At 43.5% G+C, this 14,517-nt stretch overlaps 1 protein-coding gene across 2 annotated transcripts in view; it reads right to left on the bottom strand.

The window, feature by feature from the left end:
- LOC306975654 (latent-transforming growth factor beta-binding protein 2-like) overlaps positions 1–13,282 on the bottom strand; it is a 72,459-nt gene extending 59,177 nt beyond the window's left edge. For both annotated transcript variants that reach the window (XM_079573277.1, XM_079573278.1), the window contains exons 1-2: positions 12,845–13,282; positions 9,202–9,275 (exon numbers count right to left, since the gene is read on the bottom strand). In XM_079573277.1, the coding sequence (XP_079429403.1) occupies positions 9,202–9,275; positions 12,845–13,251 (481 nt within the window). In that variant the 5' untranslated portion in view covers positions 13,252–13,282. The remainder of the gene's footprint in view (positions 1–9,201; positions 9,276–12,844) is intronic.
- Between the last annotated feature and the right edge of the window lie 1,235 nt (positions 13,283–14,517).

Genomic DNA, 14,517 nt, shown 5'->3' with positions numbered 1-14,517 from the left:
AAATTGATGTGAATTTCCAGACTACTCGCTGCTAGTGAGGAGTCTGGCTGTGCCAGGCGATTACTACACTGCTGTGTTCAGGCCTTTCTATGTGAGGGTCTAGCACTGCACAAAGATGGCTCAGCAAACCAACACGGGCTTTTGTTTTTGTTAGCCTCTATATAGGGAAGGCCGATATGACGATCTAAAATACAATTATGATCTGACCCTATTTTTGTAAAGCAAACACAGACACAAGCCGTTCAACCTTTCACCAAGTCTTCTTCCTAACAGTCATGCTGAGTGAATGACAGGCGGAATCATCCAATCACAGTGAAGCATCAATTCTCATAAGCCATAAAGGGCGGCTCTGTAGTGCAGCGGTTAGCACCTCCACTTCACAGCTAGAAGGTCCCGGGTTCGATTCCCACCAGGACGGGGCCTTTCTGTGTGGAGTTTGCATGTTCTCCCCGTGTCTGTGTAGGTTTCCTCCGGGTACTCCGGTTTCCCCTACCACTAAAAACATGTGCAATAGGTGAATCCTCCAGCCAGATGATTCTGACCATCAGCCTGGCTCCACATCATGGAGATGGGTCCCCGGGCGCGGCACTGTCGTCGACCACTGCTCCTTGTGGGTTGCCCCAGCGGCATCGAAGGATGAGTTAATTGCAGAGGACAAATTTTCCTACGGGGACAATAAAGTATACAAACAAAGTACAGTTATCTCTTGAGGCAACATTTTAGCTCGTATACACAACTACTGAGATGAAATAGATATGCTCTATGAAAATTGTGATATGGATATTTGGTCAGATCACCAAACAGAGGTTTGATGTTGATATTAAAGTGATCTAAACCACTGTCCACAGTGTGAGATGATCATTCAGGGTTGGTATCATGAATATGAGGAGATACTGCACACTCTTAATCAGCGGCTGAGAGGAGTCTGCCATCACGGCTGGGACAGAACATGTCTTCAAAAGTCATGTTTCACTCATGATTCCACACATTTTGTAATGAGTATAAATCAAGATGGTATTTGTTCTATACAATGGAGTTGAATTTATGATGGTAAAAAAGCAAATACTTCTCCATGTTAAGAATACAGAGGAAACTGTCTCAGGCGCCATTCAGTGGCTGAGATGTGTAATGCACTTCTGTTTAATCTAATTTATAAACAACCAAAGTTAATAAAACAATTTGTCAATTATGTTATTTTAGATAGAAGTTATTAATGCATTAAAGGCCAATTTTGTGTTTTTACAGTCAACATGTCATTTCTTTGTTGCAAGCTGAGCCACATGCACGGGTCTCAAATACAAATACAAGTATGAGAGGACTGAAATATGAGCTAATAAACTAATACAAAAATGACATGCATTTCAGACCATGTTTATTTTGTTGTTTGCAAATGATACAGTATTGTAGTTCCTAAATACATCTTTGCAATGTGCAGTCATTGTAACTGTTGGAGCCCTCACTCTAATTTAATAATGTTACTGCCACACAGAGAGTAGTCCCAGACAAACATGCGGTCTGCTCTGACAATAGCCGGGACAGTTGGGTGGCTCAGGGCCCACTCACGCCTGCGGCCCACAGACTGCTGCTACCTCTGGGCTGCTGAGCACATTGTCACAGTAATTGCTGTCGTGCAGATTTGTCTTGCACATCATTAAAACTAATTGCCTCACATTCCACCCATTTCACAAATATGTGCAGCAATTATTACTTTGCAGGAGTTATAAGAAAATAAGAATCTGTCTGAAATAAAAAATGGCAAACATTCCTGGCATTACCACTTCAGCTTCAATTACGGCTGAGACGCACTGGCCACGTTTCAGCAGTCGACTGTGTTCAGAGCCAGTCATCTGAAAAGAAGGGACTGGGAAACAGCGCTCCTCCAGCCCCAAACAAACACACCAGAACACCAAAAAAAGCTAACTCTACAGTCTGTAGTACACAGGATTTAGAGAAATTCCTTGCCATCCCTCTTATGTCACTTCACTCATGTGTACAAATTAGATTGGGATGTGGCCGTAAGTCATAAGTTTAAAACCTGCATCACCATCATCGTTGGTCCATTCAAATCCATCTGAAAGATCACTGGACTTCCCGTCGGTCTGACCCACAGTAACACAACCTGTCACATCTTCACAGTCTCCTCATTCAACACAGAGCAATCTGAAACCACTTTCAGGAACCTCTTTGCCTCCCAGGGGTCAACAGTGCACTCCGGGGCTGAACTGGCAATTTTTGGAAGGTAATATTGATAATGGGCGGATAATAATCAAGGAAGAAATCTCCATTGACTGAGAACATTACGGGCCATTATTAGATTTACTGACTGGAAGCTGTGCTGGAAAGATTAGCAGTCGAGGAGAATAGGACAAAGAATTTGAGTAAAATGAGCCGGTCAAAGCGGGTAACAGAGACGAGAATACAAGATTTAATGGGAAGGGGAAGTAACGCTGCAGGTCACACTCGTCTTGTCAAGCTTCAGGGAATGGGAAAACAGCTGAATAATTACTTAATAATTAAAAGAGAGTGGTCAAGGCTGGGATCAAGGTCATCGGAGAGCTGTGTATCATTGGAATAGATAATAAAATAGGAAACAAATATGCAAGAAAGTGTAAAAGGTCCATTATAATATATCAACAGACAGACAGACAGACAGACAGGCAGACAGACAGGCAGACAGACAGACACCGTAGTAGCGTGAGTCTGGATGGCCGGGCTTGGGCTGCTTTAAATACTGCTATGATTTACTGGGCGTCTGGTGAACATCCTGTGAAGTTTGGCTCATCTGTAACATTTTGTAATCCTGACATATTTTAGAAGTGTTAAAGATAAGACCCCACACATGATAATAAACAAATCCTGCTTTTTCCTTGTGTAAGCGCTATCCATGGATTTTAAACACAAGTGCCACACATGTAGGTTGTGTATCTTAAGGTATAATTCAAAACTTAGACATGATGCCTTATCACTAACCACTTATCATTTTGCAAATTCCCCAAAACTGTTGTGTGCGTGACTTGTGTCATGTAATAAGAGCTATGCAAAAACGCTTCCATTCCATTTCAATTTGCATAGAGTATAATATGAATTAGTGAATTACAGTGAATTAAATTGATTGAATGACTTTTCTCATAGCAAAGATAAATTATGATTCAGGGCATCAATATGAGATTGACCAAATAAAAATGCTGCTGTTCCTTTGTGGGAGATGAGAATTCCTCTGACATGAACGCTCAGTCCACTGAGGAAGAAAGAATGTTTCTATTGAGCGTATAATACAATTGCCTCTAATCCTAATGATTTCAACAGGGTGTTTATCTTGTTGCACATGTGATTTCCACATGGCTGATGATGATAACATGTTCAACTTGCCATGGCCGTTTTAATTTAAAACTCTTCCCCCTCCCTGCCAGCCTGACATCTAGGTAAAAGGAAACAGGACCAATAAACCACAAGTTACTCATCACATGCATTACTAATTTTCTCTAAACATTGGGCATACCAGCTTGGGAATTCCTAATCTCGACTGGTCTCAGCAGGGTTGGGCGATGGAAGACTGTGTGGGAGGAATACTTGGTAGTTCGGGTGAGTGAGGCCTGGTGGTGGTCGGAAGGTCTGATGGCTGTGGCGACGCACTTTGCTTGTCACCACCGAGTATGGACAGAATGTTTGATTGTCTCTTGTGAAGCACCTTGTATCTATGAAAAGCGCTATACAAAGTAAAATTCTCTTCCAGCCTCCTTTTTCTGAGTGCACATGTCAGATCAAGATCAATTATTGTATTAGTGCAGATCAATCAGTAATTTCAGTAAATGGAAAAAGTGAAGTATCTTTTCATTTTGCATTTTCCAAAATGCTTCATCAATCAGGACAAATGGATTGTCTTTAATTTAGCATGATTGATCATTTCCTCCCTTCTCCTTGTGGTTAGCGTTACGACAGTGCTGATAATATTATAGCAAATCCCAGTTCCCCTTGCATTGGCCTACACTACAGTAGCATATTTATTCTCTAACTCCTCTTGATCTCTGCACAGGGATTTAGTTAACCTGCAGCTGACCCATGGCACTGTATACATTACTTTTAGCCACGGCGTATCTCACTATCCCTCTAATGAACGGCATGGCGTGTGCTCGGGATCCGGGGGTGGTGTGCGCCTCTACCACATCTTGTAAAGCTGCCTCGCACCAAGAAACCCACAAACCCTCCAGAATCCTCCTGGGGGATCGCGTCCCAACAGTTTCCATATGGCCTTAAAGCCGAAGAGCGCTGTGATATACGGCTAGCTGAGGGACGCCCTAACACAACTGTGGCCTCGGAAAGCAAGCACCACTTCCATAGAGGGATGCTTGTTGTTAATGTGGAGTCAATCAAGTCTAGACTCGCAATTTCATTCAGGCAACTTAACATCCATTGTTTATGATGCTGTAAACACAAGCAGGATATAATATTTCCACAAATCCTTCTCAATCGTCTTCGTTGGAGTTCATGAACTGCAAAGTGCACATAAAGTATATACAAACGCAAAGATATCCAGGTTTGGACACGGCGCAGTGTTGCCTTTTTCTGGTACCATTGTTTGTGGTAGCAATTTTTGACATGTGTGCACAAGACCAAAACAGAACTCAATTGCAGCCTTCAAACACCGAGGCCAGCTGGAGAGGAGAAAGCAGCTCTCCAAAAATGAGGAGTGTGTTAATAATGGCTTTTCAGAGGGCTGGGTCTGTATTGATTACAGGATCTGTCTAATGGCCATAACTCTAAGGCGGCTGCCACAGAGGGGTGAACTTTCAACTGCATGACCCCCACAAATCCACAAACGACACCGGGAGCCGAGCAGGGCCGAGCGACCGTCTGCAGAGCGGTAAATTTAACCACTGTGTTCTTGACGTCACAGGAAGCACTCCCAGTTCTTGTAAAACGAAGGTGAGGGCACAGTGTTAGTGGGTTGGTTATCTTTGGATTACAAGGCCATTCACTAGTGGGAAACTGGTTCTATGCTTCATGTATCAATATCGGACTTTTCTTTATTTTTTATCGGATCCTTAAGACTTGTTAAGGCAAAGCAAAGAGACACTTGCTTGCCTCTGCATCATGATGAGTTGGAATCGTCTACCCGATTCCCTGCTGGGATGTCCTTTCAAACAAGGTCTACTGTTCTGCCACACATGACATCATCTGCCCACCAACAAAGTGAATACAAAACGGGTCTGGCTGCTCAAGCCGATAACTGCTCAACAAAGATTGTCAGAAACATAACATGGAATTAAAAGAGCGTAAGAGTTCGGCAATAAGTGGGTTGGACAATATGGATTTTTTTTTCATTGCTGATAGATGTAATAGAAGACAGAGAAGTATAAAACATATGTCAAAGCTTAACTTTTAGCATTGGTCTGGCTTTGACTTCATAAAGTGTATTACATGATGATAAATTTGTTACAATAAGCACTCTGTATCTGCAGATATAGTTTTGGGTCCCTCAGGGGTCGGCCACAGCACAGAGACACAGCTTGTATCTATTAGAGATACGAAAGGTACCGGCCGCACTAGACGTTAGCAAACTCGCGTGTCCTTCAAATGTCCACATCTGCCTGACACATGTAAGAAACAATAAGGATTAAAACTTGACTGAAATAAAACCAGTGATTGACAATTCGATGAAAAACAAAAAAGAAGGCCAAGTAGGTTTTGACCGCATCCACCTCATTCCTGAGCAAATGGAAACACACTTGATGCTATAATTTCACCTCCATGGCAGAAGGGAGTCAATATGATTTTGTGCTCCAAGAGTTATTTTAGGAGCTGGAAAAGCTGGAAGACAATCAAAAAGAAACCCACCTCATTTTGCCGCACTTCAGTCTGTCAATCACCAAGTGCCTAAAAGAGTAAAAACAACTTCATCCGTCCTTGTGAATGATGCTCCTTTCATCTCTAAGACTTGGTGAGGTTTAAATCAAGAACGCTCAGTACGGCCATATGCGGCGTAGAAGCCAGTCTCTTTTCCAAAACATCATGATGTACGATGTGGTGAAATGCACTGTGCCACAGTATGTAAAAGGCGGCACTTTGGGGAGCGCTGGTTTCAGAAAGGCATCCAGTCAGTTCCTGTCGGTGCAGTGGGGAAATAAATCTAGAGTTCTATATTGGTAATGTACGATCATTATAATCCATATACAGCCCAGTTACTGTAACTACAACAAGAATGTTAAGTTATATGAGAAGCAAGGGCTCTTTCATAGAAAAGCCACATTCAATGATAAGAAGAGTATTACAATGTGTCCTCCAAGACTTGTGGCTTTGCTGTAGGTTTTCCATTTATTGTTGTTTCAAATTGATTTAAATCTTTAAAACAGTCATTCTCGATTTCAATTGAGGGTTTGACTGTTTTGCCTTAAACAAAGCAGAATTTTCACAGCGGAGCGTTGTCATGTTTTGTCAACTGGTCTTTGGTGTTTCATAAACTAATGGTTTGGCTTCCCTGAACAAATATGCAAGGTTCTCATTTTGGAAATCACTTCCTCACAGAGATTACTCTTTCTGTGTTTTATATGAGCTGTGGTCCAAAGATAAGTGAAAAGCATAAGCACATAATAGAATGCTTGATTGTCTTAAATCCAGCCACTGACGGTTTGAATTCCTTTAGTCACTACCGCTATGATCCTGTTCACTTCAGTTCATGCTCTACTGTACACACCAAGAAACATAAAATGCAGAAAGAAAAGGTTCTCCCTTTACTTTTTTACTATTGCATGTATTCTGGACAAGCCTATACTGAATGACTACACAAGTGATTACAAGTGCTTACAAACATGAGGCCTAATTTCTGTCATTCCTCAGAGGGAACATGCTGCCAAGGCAACACCTGCTTTCCGTTTACCAGCTGACCACAATGCATACACCTATACTTTGGCAAGAGTTTCTAAGAACAACTGTTTTAGCCATGAACTTTATCAACTCACAACTTGTACTCTGTGAAACAGATAAACAGGAAACAGCTCTGTAGTGTTATTCACTTCTTGTATATTTGCTGGTCAGCTATTATAATCTCTCCCAAAGCAGACATTGCCAGCTCTACACTGCCACAAGTACAGCCCAAATCTCTATGAAAGCCAGGGAGCATTTTTCTTACAGACCCAAGGAGATCCAGACAGATTTGAAACCATTTTACAATAACATTTGAAAGGCATGTAGACAACTCTAATTCCTGTCATATATTTGTACTGAGCTAAAGCCATTAGAACAAGCTTAGTATTGTTAGGAAGCATTATTTTAAACACCGAATTTGACACCAGCACTTTACACCTTTAATATTCAGTCATATTTGGTGAAAATTGTTCTGGACGCTGCTCAAACACAACATTTTCTTCTTCACATCCTCGTCGACAGGTTGGTTCCTTTTCTGATACTGCTGCCTCCTAACAAAGGCAGTCAGAGCCGAGGCGTGGGCAGAGGTAAGCTTAAGTCTCGTCCCTCTCCATGGAGGTCCTCTAACGTGGGGGTCTCCTTGTCCCGTCTGAACCTCGCGTTTTGGCACGCTGCCGGGCCGCGGGGTTCCTCTCAGCTGATGACAGTCCAGTCTCCAGTCAGACCTGGGCCGGAGCCAAGCCGTAAGAGGGTCCAGATGTGGCGCCCGACCCCTGGCCTGCTCACAGGCACTCTCCTGTTTGCACTCCCCACCTTTACACGCAGGTCAAGAATACATTTTCTTATATTGTTAGAGTCTGTGCTGATGACAACACATATTTCTTTCCTATACTCCTCCTGTGGTGTTTCGTCGATACATTTTAGACCAGGAAAGACACATTCCTGGTCAGTCCATCACAGGTTACCTAGTTATGTTCACTCCGCAGGCTGCCTTGTTTTTTCCTTGTTTGACCTCGTAAACGTTAAGTGAAATTGAGCTCTTGACTTATGATGTGTTTTTGGGCTTTCAAAGGGCACAATCTGCTCCCATTTTTCCTTTGATTTCTTTCTTTTTGTTTTGCTTCTGTTTCTAGTTAAATGTATAAATCAAAGTCAATTCTTTTTTTTAATAGTAATATTATGTATAAAACCTGCTGGAGCTGTGATTTCATGTTTCGGCAGTTTGCACTCCAAAAGATGTATCTTAGGCTTGGACTTAAAAAGCTGTGGAGAGTTTGCTTTGAGTTGCAGAGACAGAGATCTAATTAGGAGCAGGGTGCTGAGGCCAATCAGTTTGTTGTGCAATCGTTCGGTTCAAATGTGCGTGTGAGTCGGATAATTAGCACAGGAGACACGGGGAAACGGTAAACAAGTTTAAAAAATAAAAATTGAAGTGTACCTACAGAGGGCTTTCTTGGCAGAGGAAGGATGATTGCTGTGTTGGTTTTACTTCAGTTGTAAAAAAGTAAAGATATCTTGTGCTAAAAATGCTCAGAGACCAGCCTGTTATTTTAGGCTTTAACAGAAAACAAGGGTCGTAAAAGTGAAATTGAAACATGACATGCAAGCAGAAAAAGAAGAAGAATATAGGGCTATTTTAGAGGAGGGCCTTGTCAAATATACAGTAGGTCACAGATGACAAGCCGTCTAGAAAGTCAGACAGAAACACAGTGTTTAAAGCAGTCAATTACTCTCACTCAGTCGGTGTCTTGTACTTTTAATTATCTGGCAACCTGCTCGTCCAGTATTATGTTGTGGTCAAATAAAACGCAGCTTGTTCCACCCAAAATAATTAAGGGCTCTAGTCAATAAGAGCCAAGTGCTAAGAGCTGGACGTGAGTTGAAAGGAAAAGGCAAACAGCGCATGATGAACACGAGCGAAGGGGGAAATAACACCTTGGGAACAGTTTCATAGAGCAATTTGACTTGTCAGACCTGCCATTAGTGACCATTAAGGCTGTTATTTCTCAGTCGGCCTGCGTAGATTTACACTGTCAGTGGAATAAAAATAGTCAAATGTATGTCTTGTCATTTTGGTTTGGTGTCTCACCAAATGTGTCCAGGATTGTGCAAAGCTTTTAAGGAAGTGACGGAAAAAGTCTGTCAAAGCGCTAGATTGAGAAGGTTTTATGGCTCAAAGCGAAGATTTTTTTTACCCTTGAACTCGCAGGTTTTGGAGTGCAGATCGGAAAAGCACGTTTTGACCATTGCCACACAGGACAAGATAGAGTTGTGAAGGTTTCTGAGTCCGTTCAGTAATAAGCATTATAGTGCGGCGTGTGCTCAGAGCATGTAACTCACGTTTGATGCAGCGATTGGTTCCTGGAGCCACAGCCCAGCCGGAGCAGCATTGCTGACCTCCACACACGTTGGGCCTGAACAGATGGGAGACATGCAACATGTTATGGTGCATTAGACACACAGAGAACACCCTCAAGTGCATTCATATAAAGGGCTTCTCCGGCATTGAAGTCAGATGCTTCCAGGGATAGCACTGCTGTGGTTGTTTTCAAATCACTAAGAATTAGCTGTCCCAAAGATATGATCTCTCTTGAGAATACACTGTAATTGTCTTTTATGTAAAACTAAATTCCAGAGACACTGATGTAACATTCTTTAATTGAGAGCCCACAAGAAAATCCAGGCCAGACCAGTTCACTGCCACGGTAAGGCCTGGAATTCTTTGTACCATCCTAACATTCAACACAATACCTTTCAAAAAAGGCCTGGGAATCCATGGGGGCCAATAAATAAGATATTCATTTTTGATTTCTTAGTACGTTGATACGTAGAGCAACAGTTTGGGAGGGCTGGGGCAAGTTATTCCGGGCCCGGGGTAATAGGATTTAGTGAGACATTCCATTAAAAAGCTGTATCTTTTATGAATGACTGAACAGATGAAAAATGACAAGTCCTGAACTGTTATAACTGGACGCTTTGCTTTGCTCTTAATCTGCACTTGCCGCGTGAGCCAACCCTGCGGGGCGAGAGATAGATGAGACAGCAGCGGACCGCAAGAGCAACCGGGGGCAACAGTCTGCAGCGAGTTTGGCGCAGATCTGAGCCGCATCACGTTTCACGGCGTATTACAGTAAGTAGGTGTCAGGCTCACTGTGATTGGAGGAGATAACCAGCCGCGGCCTTTGACCCGCTGGATGCCTTGTGCTCATTACATCGTACGAGAGCTGCAGAAGAGTCACGCTTGTTTGGCAGATGTGGCTTTATACGAATCAAACGCATCGTGCCGGGCGCGTGCCAAGAACATCACTCAACACGCTCGTTCACAAGGACATATGTAAGTCATAAAGGTTTTTGAAGAGTGTAATTAGCAGCGTGTCGTTGGGTTTAAGGAGATAAGTCGATGCGCTTGCCTTTTTCAACGTACGCCCACTTGTAACGTACTGACAGGTGTCGTGAAAACAGCGGGAGTCACCGTGAGTCAGTGTGTGCGTGCTGCCAGTGCCTCCGGCCACTCTACATGAGTGAGCCTAAGTGGGAATTCCAAAAAGGAAATGTGTCATGAAAAACACTCTTACTAACAAGCAGCAGATGAGGCGTTCTGTTTCAAAGTGTTAAAAGCGGACTACTATTTCGTAAGGTAACCACTGATGTATGCAAGGTAAACGGTTTGCTTCTATCCATCGAACGCCGGGATGTGTTGTTTTTGGCCCTGTCAGGCAAGACGTCCGCCCCGCGCAGCAATAAAAGCATGTTGGATCTGAACTCACGGGCAGCAGTTATTTCCCTTATGCCCCGGAACGACAGGCCTCAGCTCAGTCACGCACCAGTGAGGATGTCAGAGTGACGGATTTGTTCGGAAATGTTGTTCTGAATCTGATGGAGAAGGGACAGTTGGAGCATGTCAGCCAAGGCAAGTGTTGGATGCCAGGGATACCCACTGAACCCCACTAAAGGGATTTAGTACTTAGGGAAGTGATACGAACTAAATACTTTTATCAATACTTTATGGTTCAGTTTAGTACTTTTACTCCAGATACTTCTTAAGATTTTCTTGAGTCAGAAGTGAACATCTTGCCAGTCTCAAGTCTGCATGAACTGAAAGAGAAGTACAGAAGTACTTTGCTAAGTCTATACTGATTCATTTCATAGGAGATCTCCACACAATAGGAATATTAAAAAGAAACTTAATCACTTAATCTCACTGGTTCTGATGTAACAGAACGTGAGTACTTTTTCTTTAGTTTCTTACATTTGACCCACCCTTCAACATGGACTGCAGTATAATGCCTGAGGACCCAGATATTGCACAGGTTTTGGTCAGGACCTACTCATTTTAGTAGGTGAAACACCCAGAGGATACCCACCCAGACACAGCAAAAACAACACAGAAAGTCCCCAGTCAGCCTGGGTCCTTATTGCTGTGAGGATAGTGCTTGCCACAGAGCTGACAAAAGTGATGGATACGATTTAATATGTACTGCTTGCCTATCAGTCTATCTATGGCTGAATTCCCATGTTGCACACACAGTGCTGTCTGTTTATATTGCTGATATAAATCATTATATCCAAACTGTCAAAGCATGACTAACAAACTGGGCAATAAATTTACATGACATTTGTCTGCAAAGGTGAGTCGTTCAAATCCTGCCTGATTATTATGTAAACAGTCTCCATCCTGCAATTATCAGGCTTTGTCCTGTGGAACAAACTGTAGTGGATGCAATGGATTCACAACATGGAAACAAGCTATCATGCATTTTGACGGCTTTGTTTTGCGCAGAAATAGAAAATGAAAATAGCTTTACATAGCATAGTGCACAGCAAAGAAAAAGAAGTGGCCATCTCCACGACAGGTGTTTTCGATCAGGGAACATTCACTAGAATACATGGCTAGGGGCAAAGCAACCAAAATGAGGCACACACACATTGAAGTGGTGTTCTGCCTCTCCTTCGCCAGCTCCTTTAAACAGAAATCATGTGGCAGTAAATGGCAGAACATGATCAAACCAGTAGACACTAATATGTTTGTTTTGTTCCACCAATTAACCCGGTGTCCTACTATGACCTGCATGTATCTATAACGCACACGTCGGGAGTCCCCTTGTCCAACTGGACTACTTCATTTTGTATGACGGCTCTAAATAGTGTTTCGTTTTTATTAGACAAAACTCTGAAGTCATTGATGTGGCGGCTGAAGTTACATCATGGCTGTGGGAGGAAATGCTTGGCTAAACTGGCCCAGTACCTTTACCACTTTACAGTGAGCCACATGGGCCGTACAGTAAAATAGGTCACACTGATTCTTTTCAAGTGAGAGATCAGGACATGCTGTGCTAATGGGGCTGTTATGGGGTGGTTAACATAATACCATGGGTAGATAATGGGAGTGCAGTGGTTTGGAAGAAGTCGAGGGCAATGATACAACTTGAAAAAAACATTTAAAAATCAGTTAGAATGACTGACTATGCTCCTGAAAGGTTCAACTGTGTGTTTCGGGTTAATAACAAGATTATTTTGACATGTGATTGGCTCAGAAACTAATTATGTAAAGTGCTATTGCAAGCCCTTTCCACACAGCTAATATCTTCATTCTTCTATCATTTGTATCTGTAGGCTTTATTGTCCATGTAGGAAGATTTGCATTTGACCTTCAACCTTATGCCACAGGGCAAGGAACCCATCTCTAGAGCCTTAACCAGGATTTTGGATGGGATTGTTAGTCCCAGTTGTCATCCATGTGTTTTTGTTTGAGAATCTCTGTCCAAATGCATCATATTTCCAGCAGCATGGGTCAATTTCACTGTTTGGGATGCACATGCTACTTTCAGTCATTGCTGTTTTGCTTCCCCCAAACCACTGCAATAACAGGGACAACTGACTCTGATAATGGCATTATAATTCCGTACAGAATACCCTCTAAGTTGACTGAAATGATGTGGGTGCGCGCGTAATAGTATGTCTTGGCAAGGAATGGGAACCTTACCCAATGAGCCTCCTCGTGGTGCCAGCGGCCCCCTGCTTGGTGCTCTGCCTGCGGTTGACTCTGCCTCTCTGCTGTGGGGAGAGCTGGCTTGCCGTCTGTCTGACACTCCGAGGTGAAGGGGAGCCGTCCGCAGCAGCCTCTCCTTGCCCTTCCGGGGGCTGCGTGGCCCTTGGCAGCCGAACCGGAGTCTTCTCATCCAGCGCGTCCAAGGATGCGTCCTCCCTTTGCTCCCTCGCCGAGCGACCTTGACTCCTAAAGTGGATGTTGTGTTGACTTTGCTGCTCTCGAAGCGACCTTTCAGCGCGTGCACCTTCCCTCCTCTCACCTGTTGACACACTCTGGCAATCTCCGCATTTTACGCAAGCAACAGCCATCATAAATAACAGTGCAACTCCCACGCGCTTCATTTTCTCTGTTTCTTTTCAAAAGTGCCGCAGAAAAAAAAGTGAGCGCGTGCAACCCAAAACTGGCTAAAACCGCAACAAAAAATGAAAGTTAACAACTAGCTCAATAAAACGTCATCCTCTCCCGGGATTAAAATATGGATATTTCTTCATAATGTCCACTTAAGAAATGAGAAAAAATACCTCTAAATAACTTTACACGGGAGTCCAAAAGCGTTCCCCAATCCAGCGCAGGAAAGCAAATAATTCAAGCTAATATTATTCCATCTGTTTTAGTTGAACATGAAAAGTCGCGCGCGCAGGGGAGTTGAGTGCCGCGCGTGGGCTCCGGCGCTGCTGCGGCTCCACTTTACAAGCCTCCACTACAGCTCCAAGTCAGTGGGAGAGGAGAGAGACGCAGCTATGTCGCGCTCCCACACCACGCAGATCACCCACCTCCTTGGATCTGAAGTAACCGGGAATTTTTGAAGGGATCGCACGCTCTAAGCAAAGGCAACTCCCCCTTTGTCGGCTCCGGCTGCGTGTTGTTGCACCCACCACCACCACCACCACCTCCACCACCAGCGTGCTCACCCTCGCTTTTTCTGTACGTCTGCCAAGTTACATCATGTTACCGTGCGTCTTTTTGACAGGGACTAAAAAGGACGCAAGATTTAAAGCAGCTGTCCTAAGCATTACCATCAATCTAAATGTAAGTTGACAAGTTATTTAGGACTCCACTGTGGTCATAATTGTTGCATATGTGTATTGTGTATGGGATTTTGAGCAGCTTGGGAACGCATTACATTTGAGCCATGTCATTATAAAGCAAAATCATAAATGTAATACATGCAGCTAAAGCTGTTTGCATTGCATGATTTAGGGCTTTCCGAGCAGATGCATGCAGAGAGGCAAAACAGTAGTGAAAAGGTAGGAGGAAGTTGAATGTGAAACTTTGGAAAACTTGGTCAGCTTATGTAACACAAGTGCATTTGTCTGACTCTGTAGCCCATGCTGCCTCATCAGTTTCCCTATGACTGTCTGCATGGAAACAACACATTTCTTTTTTTCTCTCCTAAGATCCCCTGGCTCCTGCTCCTCGTTCAAGCCACAGGGATGTACGCTTGTCTCTCTCCTGAGTGGTTCCCCTAGCTGTGTTATTACCGCGTTCTGGTCCGCAATCCAAAGTACACAGCAGCAGCAGCGTGGAGGAAGACGAGAAGGCGGCAGGCGAGATAGAGCGAGGGAAAGGGTCCTTAAAGGCTGACCAAGTGAGTGCTTCATCTGTCA

The sequence above is a fragment of the Gobius niger genome (genome assembly GCF_951799975.1).
Source record: "Gobius niger genome assembly, chromosome: 16".
In the NCBI taxonomy this organism is placed as follows: domain Eukaryota; kingdom Metazoa; phylum Chordata; class Actinopteri; order Gobiiformes; family Gobiidae; genus Gobius; species Gobius niger.
Note: the sequence above shows the minus strand (reverse complement) of the source record. Positions and strands in the feature narration are given on the sequence as shown.